The 14,818-nt window shown below is 33.4% G+C and overlaps 2 protein-coding genes and 1 long non-coding RNA gene across 4 annotated transcripts in view; 2 read left to right on the forward strand and 1 right to left on the reverse strand.

Annotated features, from left to right (window-relative positions):
- Nucleotides 1-14,818, reverse strand: part of LOC140051781 (uncharacterized) — a 45,180-nt gene that overhangs the window by 29,278 nt on the left and 1,084 nt on the right. Inside the window, exon 2 of the long non-coding RNA XR_011845550.1 lies at nucleotides 6,464-6,558. This is a non-coding gene — a long non-coding RNA (uncharacterized lncRNA). The remainder of the gene's footprint in view (nucleotides 1-6,463; nucleotides 6,559-14,818) is intronic.
- LOC140051780 (uncharacterized) lies at nucleotides 945-6,716 on the forward strand. Its single transcript, XM_072097095.1, has 4 exons — nucleotides 945-1,514; nucleotides 1,646-1,709; nucleotides 4,783-4,860; nucleotides 5,074-6,716. The coding sequence occupies exons 1-4, from the start codon at nucleotides 1,302-1,304 to the stop codon at nucleotides 5,568-5,570; spliced, it is 852 nt and encodes a 283-aa protein (XP_071953196.1). The 5' UTR covers nucleotides 945-1,301; the 3' UTR covers nucleotides 5,571-6,716.
- Nucleotides 7,220-14,739, forward strand: LOC140051778 (uncharacterized). 2 transcript variants are annotated; one of them, XM_072097094.1, is made up of 5 exons: nucleotides 7,220-7,725; nucleotides 7,837-7,900; nucleotides 8,708-8,797; nucleotides 9,434-9,569; nucleotides 13,476-14,739. In XM_072097094.1, exons 1-5 carry the CDS (start codon nucleotides 7,513-7,515, stop codon nucleotides 13,486-13,488), a joined length of 516 nt encoding a protein of 171 aa, XP_071953195.1. In that variant the 5' UTR covers nucleotides 7,220-7,512; the 3' UTR covers nucleotides 13,489-14,739. The 2 variants fall into 2 exon arrangements, with proteins under 2 accessions (XP_071953195.1, XP_071953194.1); XM_072097093.1 differs by lacking the exon at nucleotides 13,476-14,739 and having other exon boundaries at nucleotides 7,223-7,725; nucleotides 9,434-10,612.

Raw genomic sequence — 14,818 nt, forward strand, 5'->3', positions numbered from 1 at the left:
ATGAAATTGAGGTCAAGATAAATAATGCTAAGGAAAGAATAGATAAATATTAAAAGACTCTGATAAAATCAATAGGTTATAAGCATGATAATGCATACAACCTATTAAATAAGTAATATAAATGTGTACTTGTTTGGTTTCAATCTTAAAAAATAAAAGGTGAAATGTTTATTGAAATAAAATGTTAACAATACAATTGTAAAGAGGCTGGTTTTACTTTTGAAATGATTTTTTTGGGTTTTTTTTGGAGTAGTGGAAGGGCAGAAAGGATTCACATTACACACTACGGTATCTTCTAGCTTGATTTATTGATGGGACGATTCGGTCAACTTTTGGGCCAAAACATCCCACTTTGTGGGGCCGAAACGTCTCACATTTAGACAAAATTCATATTCATTTTTTTTGGTATTTATCAAGTTTTTAAAGGTGTTTAACAATCTGTATTTTATTGATATTGACAATGTTGATATAATATATAAAACAATGACTAAAAAAACGTAATTTTATATTCAATTTATTACTTCGAAAACTTTGTTTATTTTGTGCATTCGCCAAGCGGCCAACAGAGGGCGTAACTTGTTTACATCGTTCGCGTGACTAAATAATAATAATTTTCGACAATGTTTTCAAAATATTTGCTTATATTGCATATCCCTAGTAGTACTGCCTCATAGTCTCTCTGAAAACAAAAATTGGGAGGAAAAAAAATTATTTTATGCTTATAAAATGCAATATCAAAGCCAATAAATTTAAGTGTGCCGAATCGTCTCAGGGCCGATTTATCCCCGGGCCGAATCATCTCAGGGCCGAATCGTCCCGCTACCTAAAATTGTGTATTAAGGTGCTGCTATATGATGATGTAAACAGAATAATAACAAAAAATATAATATTCCAAGTATCGATCTAATCTCATAAAAACAATAGAATTTAACCGGAATACCATTTTGTAGAATAATCTTGTGGTTTGGCAATGGATAAACAAGTGACCCAAAGGAAAAGGGAATTTAAATTGTGTTGCTTATCATCATCATTGCCTTTATTTGATAATGTTTTAAGAAGGAAGCTATCTTCAGCATACAAAAGAGCATTAAAGTACAATCATATACACACTAGCTATACTAAAACACATTTTGACCCGACGATTTGTATAGGCAGGAAGTTGTTCCTATAAAAGAGAAAATGTAGTTAAAAAGTAACACATTCAGTTGTGCATGTCAGCTAATTAAACAAGAAGTAGGGTACTGACGTACTGTACAGTATTCCAAGGCTAAAAATTTAACGCATTATATACATGAGAAATCATGACGGAGATGAAAGCCAACGGTATGGATATTTCTCTGGTAATGGACAGTGAGCGGGAACTTCGCAGCCGTATAGTTCAGATGCGTAAACTCGTCAACATTTCACTTGGCCTTGCAATTGTATGTACAGTTTTACTATGTATAGTAATACCAACTTTATGTAGCATCATTGGGTCAGATAAAGCACGTATAGATCACCTGACAAGAAATGAAGTAAGTACTGTATATGAGGCTACAAGAGCCAACAAATAGTTTGGACAACATAAAGTTGTTGCACACCGTTTTGTAATTACCAAACAATGAAGACGATAAACATTTTTTGGGTGTATTTTTTTTTATTTCAGGAACAAATTTTAAAGTTATCAACTTCTGGAGATTACATTTCAAGCAATGGTTCACAAAAGAAAGGTAAGTCTGAGTCAAAAAAGCACTGTGGATTCACACAATAAAAATGGTACAAAAATGGTTTCACTTGTAAAATAACACATCTCAGTGATATAAAATAAGAATTGAGAGGATTTTGCCCAAAATATACAGTGTGGCTTTCATATGTCAGTGCTGTTAATTATGTAAATAAATTTGTCCATTTCAATTTTTTTTAAACATCAATTGAAATCATTAAATTTTTTGTTAACCTTGTATTTTTACAAGGTCGTGTCCACAGGTGGTTCTCGAATACACAGTAATTTCAGCATAAAAAAACTGGCGATTTCAAATGTACGTACCGCAGGACTATAGTACATTGTCGATATTTTATGTAGTCAACTAAAATTAGCACCCTGAGAATTAGGCCTACTTCCGAAGGAGAAACTTGTCTTAAAAATAAGTCCAAATTATTTATTTGAACTCATTTAAACAAACCCAATTTTTGTTTTGTATATAACATTAGAGTTGAGGGATGGGGAAGAGGATGGGAATAACAATTTTTGAATATATTCTCTATCCACGAAATATTGTTTTAAATGTATTATAGGTCTATCAATAATATACCACTAAACACAGTAAAACATTTACGATTTAATACTTTTTTTAAAATGCCCCTGTTATAGTTGATTGAAATAGTAAAGTAGGCCTACATGTAACGATACACCACTACGACGTTTATATTTTTAAAATATTATTAATTAATAAAATAGTTGAGAAGAAACTGTGTCAGTAATAAAGTTTTTATTAGGTGATCATTTAGAATAAAATGATCACCTATTGTTATTGTATGAAATCTTATTATTTGTTACTTTCTGTACAGATTTTGTGTGTCAATTACCTCAAAAAGTTGAATGGCAATGATCACAAAAATTTCACAATGTCTTTCTAATACTTTCACTTAGTCCTAATAAGCTTGTCAGCGCGATCATATTTGTGAAATCGCATTATCAATCATACAGTATCTCCATAATTCATTATCACATATTAATGAAATTCACTACACGTAAACTTCAGGTCAAGGGTAAAAATATTAGCAAATAAAAACGTACGCGCACGTAGGGTCATGCGCGTGAAATCGCGCGTTAAAAATTTAAAAAGCTCAAAATTAAGTTTTGATAAATTTAGGGCATGAATTGGGCCATTTGCGTGTTTCAAAATATTACTGTCGCATTCTACTCACAATCCTTAGTACATTCACCGTTTTTGAGTTAATTCCGACATAAAATAACGTACGCTATACGTCAAAAATTACAAAATGCGCAAATTAATTGCACAAAAGTGCTGAAAATGGTAAAAAATAAGGCATTTTTAAAATGAAAATAATTCTTCAGAATGCATGATGACCCCTATTTTTTTATATTTATTCTGGAAGCCATTGAGTTGTAGATATGAATTCATTCACACATTTGACGTACAAAATGTTGTGACGTCATCAAATGGCCACTTCAATTTAAAAATTAGAATTTTTTTATCTTTTTTTGTATGTTAACACATTCAATAGTGCGTATCTCCGTTATTTGAGCCCGATTTTTACTCAATTTTCAGTATGTGCTTGCTATATTAATTATCTTTATCATAAGATGCCACCATTTTCATTATGATGACGTCATCAGGCGTAAAAACTTAAATAACGTGGGTCAAGTAATTTCACCTTCAGCGTATATTTGAATATCTCACAGCTCTTCAGAATTAAAGGTGACCTTCATGATTTTAATTCATTGTGACAGCTGATGAAATGTAGATATGAATTCACATAAAAATTAAGCCTATCGGATGTTGTGACGTTGTGATATGGCCAGTTGAAGTTAATAAAACCACATATTTTTTTGCTCAATTCATTATCTTTCGAAATTGTCATCTTCAAGTTTATTTTAATTAACATCATCAAGCCAAAAAATTAGAACATGATGTGGGTCCCGTAATTTCACCTATCCTACACTGTATATGGATATACAGTATACTGTACTATGACACATAATAGGTACAACTCAGCACTATAAGCGTATTATCATTAAAATTATAAAAATGATCACCTACAATTCGTCAAAGTGACGAATTAAATTCTAGTTTGTATATATGTATTTATATATCCAGCAGTAGAGCCTACCCACAGTCACAGTAATAAATGTTCTTTGTATAATGTTTTTATATATCTTCGATTCAAATGGCGACCAAAAATGGTTAATACGTATTTACAATATTGTCAAAGTATTGCAATACTACATCTCAGTTTTAAGTTTATTATCCAAGGGCCTATAAATTTACCTACTTGTGTTAAACCGGCAAGGGCTCATAAATTTACCTACAAACCGGGAGTCTGAAGGCCCGTTCATATATTTTACAAATGTATTGATTTGCGATGAATGGAACATTCCAATCTCTCAAGTTGGGTTCATATCGAACTTAGGGCGAGAAAAGTACTGATCTAGTTAAATTTTACGAGAGCGGTAATTCGATTAAATTCATTAAATTGCGTTCGACGGCTCATGTTAGGGCGAGATAACTTAAGCATCACATGCTCGCGACCCCGCCGACACAAACAGGAAGTACAGTTGAACAGGTTAGGGCCATGAAATATATCAAAATAGTTAAAGAAAATCATCAACATTATGATACTGTACTCGAGATGTTCAACCGGTTTTCAGCTATTAAAAACAATTATCGAAGGAGGAGATAGGAAAATGCGAAGCATCCTCGTATTATTGTGTGCAGGTATTTTTCAAGAGGACATCCATTAGACAGTGTTTACCACGACCGGAAAACACCCCTATTTGGGGCAAATCGTTGAACCTAAATTTGTTTTAATTGTCAATAACTAATTATCTAACTAAATTTAATTAGTAAACAGGGTTACATCAGGTGGTTAAAATCAGTACCAAGATTCTAACCAACTTGATATACCATCAAGTAAACATTCTAGAAATAACACGCGTTTTACCAAATTTTGCCCTTACGTAAATTTATATATAGATTAAAGGTATTTCATAGGAATTTTAATTACATACACCTTCAAATACAGTATCTTTATATAATGGTTGTCTGTTACTTGTTACAGTTCCTGAGTCTAAATTGACTATATTTACCCGTTGGGGGAGTGTAGATTGTCCAGGTACTGCTGAATTGATCTACAATGGTAAGTGCTCAGCTTCGCAATTCTTGAAAACAATACTAGCAAATAACAATAATGTAGTTCTATAGGATAAATGATGTGACAATCAATAAATATAGCCACGTTGTAAAAACAAGTCACTAATGTTATAATCTGATGCAAACTTGAGCCGTATTGGAGCAGATGTGAAAGAACCCTTAACCATTTAAGTACACAAAATAATCTTTACACTCTTAGGTAGGACGTCTGGGGCACCATACGGTTCAACTGGCAGTGGCGGAAACTATCTCTGCTTAACAGAAAAACCACAATACAACTTCACGGTACCATCACATCAAATAGAAAGAGGGTCAATATATGGCACGGAATACAGGTATGGAGATAGGAAGTTTAGCCCCCTATCAGACAACCATTTCCATGATGCCCCTTGTGCTGTTTGCCAAGCAGCTCGAAGTGTCACATTAATGATGCCAGCAGTTACAAAATGTCCGAACGGTTGGACTAAAGAATATGGTGGATACCTAATGGCTGGTCGCGATGATCATAAACGTACAGAGTTTATCTGTGTGGATGGTAATCAATCTGTTGTGCCTGGTACAAGTAAGATAGTTTCAATATCCCAAGCCAGTACGTTGTTCCTCGTTGAGGGGAGATGCAACACAGAAGGTGGTGGACTGCCTTGTTCGCCTTACAAAGAAGCTTTTGAGCTACCTTGTGTTGTTTGTACTAGGTAATATACTCAAAATAGACACTTACAATCCAAGAAGCATTTGAGCTACCTTGTGTTGTTTGTACTAGGTAATATACTCAGACACTTACAATCCAAGAAGCATTTGAGCTACCTTGTGTAGTTTGTACTAGGTAATATACTCAGACACTTACAATCCAAGAAGCATTTGAGCTACCTTGTGTAGTTTGTACTAGGTAATATACTCAAAATAGATACTTTTATTTACAAGTGATTGTTATCAATGACAAAAACCTGCGAAAAAGTCTGTTTCTATTGAGCAGAAATATGGTTTTGAATACCGTTCTTTTCAAGAACGGTTTTTTCTTGTCAGCAGAAATGGGTCTCCACAAAAAAGAACCGATCTTAAAAACGGTTTCAAACATCCCAATTAATTCTGGTCTTGATCACAAAGAACCGTTCTGAAACTGGTTTCCGTGGAGCAAAAAAGTTTTTATTTTTCCCAGTAGTGGATATCTTCCAATAGGCTTGGTTAAGGCGTGTTCAGTTTTATGAATTATATTGTAATCTTGCTACTCTAAATCTATTAATAATGACACTATAGTTGCTTATATTTCATTTTTGTTTTCAGGACAATCCGCTGATTGTTAAAAGGGCTATATATTAATATGACAACATTAACATTCATGTATTCTTTTACTTTTAAATCTGTATTTTCATGTTGATGCATTTTTATAAAAGAATATATCTTTTCTCCCAAGTAATTTTCTTTGAATAGAATAATTGGTTTCTCTTTTAGTCAATCAATTCTTATTAGAATGAAAATTCATCTATGTTAAAATGTTAATGTGTCAAATAATTATTTAAACTTTCTTACGATCAAAAGTTAAAATAAATATTTAATCAATTCTTATGTTTAGATGATACATTTGTACTCACTTCAGTATATATCTTTTCCATTTCTTGTGTGAGTCTGTTTTAGCAACTGGTTTGTTGTAATAGTTTAGTCCAACAACTTACTTGAGCTTTGTGTCCTGGTAAATACAATTCATAAATTACCATAAACTACAAAAACAATGTCATGTGACATGTTACCATTTATTTTAAAAATACTAATTATCTTTCATTACCCCTATTTTAATGGAAATTGTAAACAAATTGTTATATTCCATAAAAAATAAATAAGTAATTGTAAGTGTGATGGTTTTAATCTTTGAAAATTAAAGCTTGAATGTTCTTGAAATAAAATGTTAACAATACAATTGCATAAGAGGCTGTGTTTACTTTTGAGCTGATATTTTTTGTTAAGAGTTGGAAAAGGGGAGAAAGATTTACTGTTTTTAAACATGTTTATGCTGCTTGTGATTTTTATAGCGAGTATAATTATGCATTGAGGTGTATTAAAAAAAAAAAATGTTTGAACATGTTTAACAATAAAAATGTCTGGGGTCATATGTCACATTTAGGCCTACAGATTTTCAATAATCAATCAAATTATTACTGTTGTAATATAGAATGTCATGGCAATTAGCGATATGTAACCAGAATAATAAAAAATAATAATGCATATTACATCAAATCTTATAACAATGAAATTGATAATATAACTGGAACACCATTTGGTAGAATCTTGTGGTTTGGCAAGGAAACACAAGTGACCCAGAAGGAAAATGGGATTTAAAATGTGCTTGTTATCCCTTGATAACGTTTTTATAGATAATCAAACAATCCAGCCTGGAACCGGTAATGAGAGGAAGGAAGTTCATCCTATAAAATAGGCATTTAAAGTACAATATAACCATTTCAATTGTATGCGTATTAGCTACTTAAACAAGAGAACTTGTACTGTATAGGAAGGCAGTTATCCTATAGAAGAAATAGGAAAAAGTACTTATAAAGTATAACCTATCCAGTCGTGCGTAGCAAGCTAATTAAACAAGTGTGGTACATATTTAAGTCCAACAAGTAAACGCATACTAGAGAAAAATATGACAGAGATGAAAGCCAATGGTATGGATATTTCTCTGGTAATGGACAGTGAGCGGGAACTTCGCAGTCGTATAGTTGAGATGCGTAAACTCGTAAACCTTTCACTTGGACTTGCAATTGTATGTACAGTTTTACTATTTATAGTAATACCAACTGTATGTAGCATCATCGGGTCAGATAAAGCACGTATAGATCACCTGACAAGAAATGAAGTAGGTTCAACTTTTGATTACAATTAAAATGACGCATACCATTTTGAAATTATGAGAAGTATGAAGATAGTGATTATTTGTTTCAACATACAGTATTTCATTAAATTTCAGGAACAAATTCTAAAGTTATCAACTATAGGAGATTACAGTTCAGACAACGGTTCACAAAAGAAAAGTAGGTCTGAGAATATTATGCATAGAAATTGAAATATTGTATAAAGGTCATACATGCCGATTATTTAAACACTAGTAAAGTTAGGTTTGCGGTACACCACATTTCCAAAAGGAAATAAAAGTAAGGTTTGAGAATGTCTCAACATGTTTGTGCTACAGCCGTCTTCTGGACAAGAGAATGAAGACGATTTTAACTTAACAACTCAAACATCGAGACACATCCTTCTTTTTTTTTGGAAACACAGGTGTATCGCAATTTTAATATGCACATTCACAAGATAAAAAAAATGGCACAGGTTTCATTTGGCGTTTGACCAAAGTGTTTCAAAGAACTGTGCCTAAATTACACTCTCAGGAAATGTATTTGGATGTGTGGAAGGGATCACACATTAGCTTTCATAGATGTCAGAATAATGTAATTAAATTAAATCCGTGTTTTTTGAAATACCATAGAAACCTTGTTGCTTTTACTTTTTTTTTCTTCTTAGTCTTAAATAATTGTAGTAGGCTGAAATGGAACTGTTTTAAATATTCTCTTCTCTCTCTCTTTGTTTTTGTAGATTTTTTTATATGAAATTGTTTGTAATTGATGTAAAGGTCTTTTGAAAAAATCTCCAATCCTGTTTTTTTTGCTTTTCGGATATACTTGCCTTTGAATTGTTTTGATGTTTTTTATTCAACTGAAGCAAAGATACCGAGATATATATTACATTAAGGAAGATTTTACAACACAGATCTAAAATATTTCATTTATTACTTTGTAGTTTGCATGCTTCTGTATAGGTTTATATGGTTGTTTTTGTTTTAGTTACAGTACCACTACCAGAGTCTAAAATTACTCTATTCACACGTTGGGGGCGTATAGATTGTCCCGAAACTGCTGAATTGATATACAAAGGTAAAATGTTTTAATATTCTGGAATATTGAATCATCAAAACATTCTTCCATGTTCCTATTCAATATAACATTTTGAGTAAACCGAACTGAGAAGAATATTAAGCTTCAATTGCACTGGATTTTATTTGGTAAAATTAACGGAGTTGAAAAAAAACTATAATATGACAGTTAATTTTACCACCACTGTGCCCTGTAGAAGTTAACATGGCATGGTCTTGGTAGACACACTTGCTTGTCCACTAACCAGGTGAAACATGGAGTAAATTCTTTACTCCATGGGTAAAATTATCCAAGTGTGAAAAATGGTAACATTTATTGATGGTCCTGGGTGCATTATTTTTTTCCCTTTTAGGTTAAGGCAAAAACTATAGAGGGACTGAATCCATACATGAAGCATCGAGAGAAAGAGAGTACATTAACTCCGATCTGCACATGCATCAGAGAGTGTGTTTTGCAAGTATGACATCAGGAGCTCAGGCATAAATCATGAATATTCATGATATATGCACACCCTCTATAGTTTCTAATAAAATAGGAAACAAAATAATGCGTCCTGGGTAAAGTTACCATAGTTAAATTTACCTTTTTAAAAAATCCAGTGCAAACAAGACTCTAGACTTTAATAATCTTTCCTAGGTATGACATCTGGGGCACCATATGGTTCTACAGGAAGCGGTGCAAACTTTCTCTGTATGACTGAAAAACCACAGTACAACTTCACGGTAACAGGACATCAGGCAGAAAGAGGGTCAATATATGGTACGGAATACAGGTATGGAGATAAGCAGTTTAGCCCACTATCTGACAATCATGCCCATGATGTCCCTTGTGCTGTTTGCCAAGCCCCACGAAGTGCCACACTTATGATGCCAGCGGTCACAGAATGTCCGAACAGTTGGACTAAAGAATATGGTGGATACCTAATGACCTCTCGCGATAACCATAAACGTACAGAGTTTATCTGCGTGGATGGTAATCAATCTGTTGTGCCTGGTACAAGTAAGGTAGTTTCAGTATCCCAAGCCAGTACGTTGTTCCTCGTTGAGGGGAGATGCAACACAGAAGGCGGTGGACTGCCTTGTTCTCCTTACAAAGAAGCATTTGAGCTACCTTGTGTAGTTTGTACTAGGTAATATACTCAAAATAGACACGTACAATCCAAGAAGCATTTGAGCTACCTTGTGTAGTTTGTACTAGGTAATATACTCAAAATAGACACTTACAATCCAAGAAGCATTTGAGCTACCTTGTGTAGTTTGTACTAGGTAATATACTCAGAATAGACACTTACAATCCAAGAAGCATTTGAGCTACCTTGTGTAGTTTGTACTAGGTAATATACTCAGACACTTACAATCCAAGAAGCATTTGAGCTACCTTGTGTAGTTTGTACTAGGTAATATACTCAGACACTTACAATCCAAGAAGCATTTGAGCTACCTTGTGTAGTTTGTACTAGGTAATATACTCAAAATAGACACTTACAATCCAAGAAGCATTTGAGCTACCTTGTGTAGTTTGTACTAGGTAATATACTCAAAATAGACACTTACAATCCAAGAAGCATTTGAGCTACCTTGTGTAGTTTGTACTAGGTAATATACTCAAAATAGACACTTACAATCCAAGAAGCATTTGAGCTACCTTGTGTAGTTTGTACTAGGTAATATACTCAAAATAGACACTTACAATCCAAGAAGCATTTGAGCTACCTTGTGTAGTTTGTACTAGGTAATATACTCAAAATAGACACTTACAATCCAAGAAGCATTTGAGCTACCTTGTGTAGTTTGTACTAGGTAATATACTCAAAATAGACACTTACATTCCAAGAAGCATTTGAGCTACCTTGTGTAGTTTGTACTAGGTAATATACTCAAAATAGACACTTACAATCCAAGAAGCATTTGAGCTACCTTGTGTAGTTTGTACTAGGTAATATACTCAAAATAGACACTTACAATCCAAGAAGCATTTGAGCTACCTTGTGTAGTTTGTACTAGGTAATATACTCAAAATAGACACTTACAATCCAAGAAGCATTTGAGCTACCTTGTGTAGTTTGTACTAGGTAATATACTCAAAATAGACACTTACAATCCAAGAAGCATTTGAGCTACCTTGTGTAGTTTGTACTAGGTAATATACTCAAAATAGACACTTACAATCCAAGAAGCATTTGAGCTACCTTGTGTAGTTTGTACTAGGTAATATACTCAAAATAGACACTTACAATCCAAGAAGCATTTGAGCTACCTTGTGTAGTTTGTACTAGGTAATATACTCAAAATAGACACTTACAATCCAAGAAGCATTTGAGCTACCTTGTGTAGTTTGTACTAGGTAATATACTCAAAATAGACACTTACAATCCAAGAAGCATTTGAGCTACCTTGTGTAGTTTGTACTAGGTAATATACTCAAAATAGACACTTACAATCCAAGAAGCATTTGAGCTACCTTGTGTAGTTTGTACTAGGTAATATACTCAAAATAGACACTTACAAACTACAACAAGGTACTGTATACTGTACATTAGATGAAATACTTATATTACTAAATACTAATAATAATATTTTAGATAAGCAGGAAAGATTAGAATTATTATGTGTACATTTTTCCTTCCTGCCTGTAGTAGTAGCTGAAATATTGATATAAATATCCATTGATTTTAAATAAAATACTGTACTGGTTTTATAAAGTATTTTTTAAATTGTAAATAATGCACTTTTTTAGTCACCTTATATGTGACTTGTTTTGTATTTTTTTTAAAGCATTTTATATTTTCATAACCCCCAAAAACTGCAAAGTTGACCTCGGTTCCTGGAACACGCCAACAATTTAAGACTGTTCAACTATAGAGTGTTGTATAAACACAGCCTTAGATGTGTCCAAGACCTACTTCGTTTGAAAAAACAAAATCATCAGTTTATGGTAAAGTAATCTAAAATAGATTTGATCAGCAATCAATCATCCCACATGTCAATCAATGGCTTTGGATTTAGGGATAACAGGATTTAAGTAAGAGATGATTGATTGAATAGACAGCCAATATGATTTGTTACCCCGTTCTACTTTTTCTCTGCCAATTGGTATTATTTTTTTTTAGGAAATAAAAACAAAAGAACAGCTCTAAGATATCATGTCACTTTTCTGTATGACTCATCTATATTTATATGGCGTTTCATACGTGTATTACTTGATTTTGGATACTCCGTCTGGGGAAACACGCACAAGTCACGTGGTTTGACACCAAGAATTCTTGGTGCATACGATTATCCAGTTGACTAGTTTCAGCCGCATGCAATTGGCTACTCACTCGTACGGTGTTTTAATATTCATATTTCAGAATTTCAAAGGCTCAACAACTAAGATGATGCGCATGCGTTATGATACGTTTAGACAATGTGTGGAGACGTACACACGTGTGTACTTTTGTACATTAATAAAAGTTTCTGATGGCTAGAAAGGATTTTATATGCCTAGTACTAGTAGTCTGGTAAAAATTTGATGGGATTGTGCCGGTGGTGGTATGTACCTTATTGACGTTTTTTTCTAGGAGGCCTAGACAATTAATAAACAAAAAAACTTGGCAACACGATTTTATATTTCAACAGTTGTTCAGTCTCCATCGTACATTCAGCACTGTACGTACTCTATCTTTTCATTTTTAAACAAAATGATCATTGATTGGTTCAAAATCCATATTTACATACCGCCCACCCTATATAGCCAAATACGGTATGATATTCCTATGTCATTCTTATCGGATGTTTGCGGTCTGCAAATCGATTTCTATACGTATTTCACGAGTCTGTATTTTCAGACAAAAATCAAAATGACGACGTGTGGAATGACATAAAAAAGACATTCTCTCCCTGAAAAAAATATTTTTTTAAATGTTTTTGTTGTATATATGCCATTTTAATGTCACATAAAATGTATTCATTTTTTAAAGCAAACAAAAATGTTTGTTTAATCCTCATTTTTCTTCTCTTTATGTGTTTTATTTAGCCAAGCAGAAAAAAAAATATGCCTAAAATTCAGAAATATAATCTGGAATAATTAATATGACTGACAAAACATGGGAAAACAATACAAATTTAAAGGGGATAAAATCAAATGATGTAATGTATGTTAATATTTTAAAAAGTGCTATGTAATGGTAGGTGCAAATAAATTCTCAGGTGAATTAGTAAGTATGTGGCTAGACATAGAGATCAGTGTAACAGTCATTCCTTTATGACTACATCAAATAAATTTGATGATATATGGTAATTCACAATTTAATGTTCATAAAATATTTAGAATGTGAAGTACAAATAATATGAATTTCTTTCAATTTGTTCTGAGTATAGTGTATAAACAATTTAGCTATCAAGCAGTGACAACAACTGATTTTTTATTTAATAACTGTTAAAAACTTTGTTTGCTTTTTAAAACATTCCAATTAGAATTTTTCTTTTTCTAAGTTTAGTTCTGTAGTCAACTGATTTTACTTAATTGTATTTTATAAATGTCTCAGAAAGTTTGTTTGGCTAATAGTACACAGACTGAAACAATCGATGTGAATTATGGGTCTGAGTGCCTATAGTATCAGTATCATCTATGTTTTCATGTATTATAAATACAGTATCTGTCTTGGTTATGTCATATTTTGTCTATACAAATGATTCAGAAAGAAGAGATAAGAAACAGCAGGGAAAAGTGACGCAAGCAGTGGCATACAGCTACAGTATGAGCTCTGATGCTTGGTTCCCACTAGGACGCAACACAAGGACGTAGGTCACAAAGCCTCTGATGCTTGGTTCCCACAAGGACGCAACACAAGGACAGAGGTCACAAAGCCTTTGATGCTTGGTTCCCACTAGGACGCAACACAAGGACGTAGGTCGCAAAGCCTCTGATGCTTGGTTCCCACTAGGACGCAACACAAGGACAGAGGTCACAAAGCCTTTGATGCTTGGTTCCCACTAGGATGCAACACAAGGACGTAGGTCACAAAGCCTCTGATGCTTGGTTCCCACTAGGACGCAACACAAGGACGTAGGTCGCAAGGCAACAAATTGACCAATCACAAGCAACAGTTGAAATAAGCCTAGCTTTAGATTGGTCAATTTGTTTGCATTGCGGCTTACGTCTTTACGTTGCGTGCTAGTGGGAACCAAGCTTTACAGGCTTAACCAGGGATCCAAAACTCAAGGAGGGCCAAGAGCATGGATATTCTGAATACAGTATAACTATAAGTTAAAAAATAATAGATTTCAGGAAAGGGACCTTTTCTATTAATGCTACCAACACTTTATATAGCGCCCATTTCTATGAAAAGCTCATATTAAATCAGCGGCGCTTCACATACTGTCATAACATGTTTTAAAAAAATCTTATTTTAAGTCCTAATTGTACAGTATCTAATTCTATTAAATTCGACACCAAAAGATTATTTGTTTATAAAAATTATTTTACGTATATTTTTTCATTTTGAACTGCTAAATTCTAGTATAAACTGCATGAAGCAAATATTGGATTATGTGTATTCCAATTTCAAGTGGGGGGATGGATAGGATTAAACTAAAAAACATGGGATCAGGTCACCTCTTCCACTAGGGGGATGAATGCGATTAATGTCAAACCAAGAGGGTCTCATGTCACCTTTTAGATGAGGTCAGCTTTCCGACACATTATCCAGGAACAGAGATTACCCGCTTCCAAACCAAGATCACGGATTGATAAATGGTGAAATGTGGATTACGTTAGCACGCATGCCATGCATTTGGGAATATATAGGAACAAATTCAACCCTTGCATTCCATCTTAAAATGAAACTTTGTCAGTCCTGTCTAAAGAACATTAAAGGCTCTGTTTAAACTCACGTTCTTTCTGTTTAATTTATTATGGAGTGTGTTCTCATCAAGAAAACCCTGTCAAGTTCACTGTGATGCTCTGCTGGGTTGCTGCTTTGTTTTAAGTTCATCTTATACTCATTTATTGATTTGATTCTGACTATAGTATAATGAAACA

This window comes from Antedon mediterranea, chromosome 6, assembly GCF_964355755.1.
Source record: "Antedon mediterranea chromosome 6, ecAntMedi1.1, whole genome shotgun sequence".
Taxonomy (NCBI): Eukaryota; Metazoa; Echinodermata; class Crinoidea; order Comatulida; family Antedonidae; genus Antedon; species Antedon mediterranea.

What these genes read in the sequence shown, in the direction of transcription:
- LOC140051778 (XM_072097093.1), top strand. Translation starts at nt 7,513, where the DNA reads ATGACAGAGATGAAAGCCAATGGTATGGATATTTCTCTGGTAATGGAC. An exon ending in ATCACCTGACAAGAAATGAA is followed by an intron (nt 7,726 to 7,836) that starts GTAGGTTCAACT and finishes ATTAAATTTCAG; the next exon opens with GAACAAATTCTAAAGTTATC. An exon ending in TGCTGAATTGATATACAAAG is followed by an intron (nt 8,798 to 9,433) that starts GTAAAATGTTTT and finishes AATCTTTCCTAG; the next exon opens with GTATGACATCTGGGGCACCA.
- LOC140051780 (XM_072097095.1), top strand. Translation starts at nt 1,302, where the DNA reads ATGACGGAGATGAAAGCCAACGGTATGGATATTTCTCTGGTAATGGAC. An exon ending in ATCACCTGACAAGAAATGAA is followed by an intron (nt 1,515 to 1,645) that starts GTAAGTACTGTA and finishes TTTTTATTTCAG; the next exon opens with GAACAAATTTTAAAGTTATC. An exon ending in TGCTGAATTGATCTACAATG is followed by an intron (nt 4,861 to 5,073) that starts GTAAGTGCTCAG and finishes TTACACTCTTAG; the next exon opens with GTAGGACGTCTGGGGCACCA.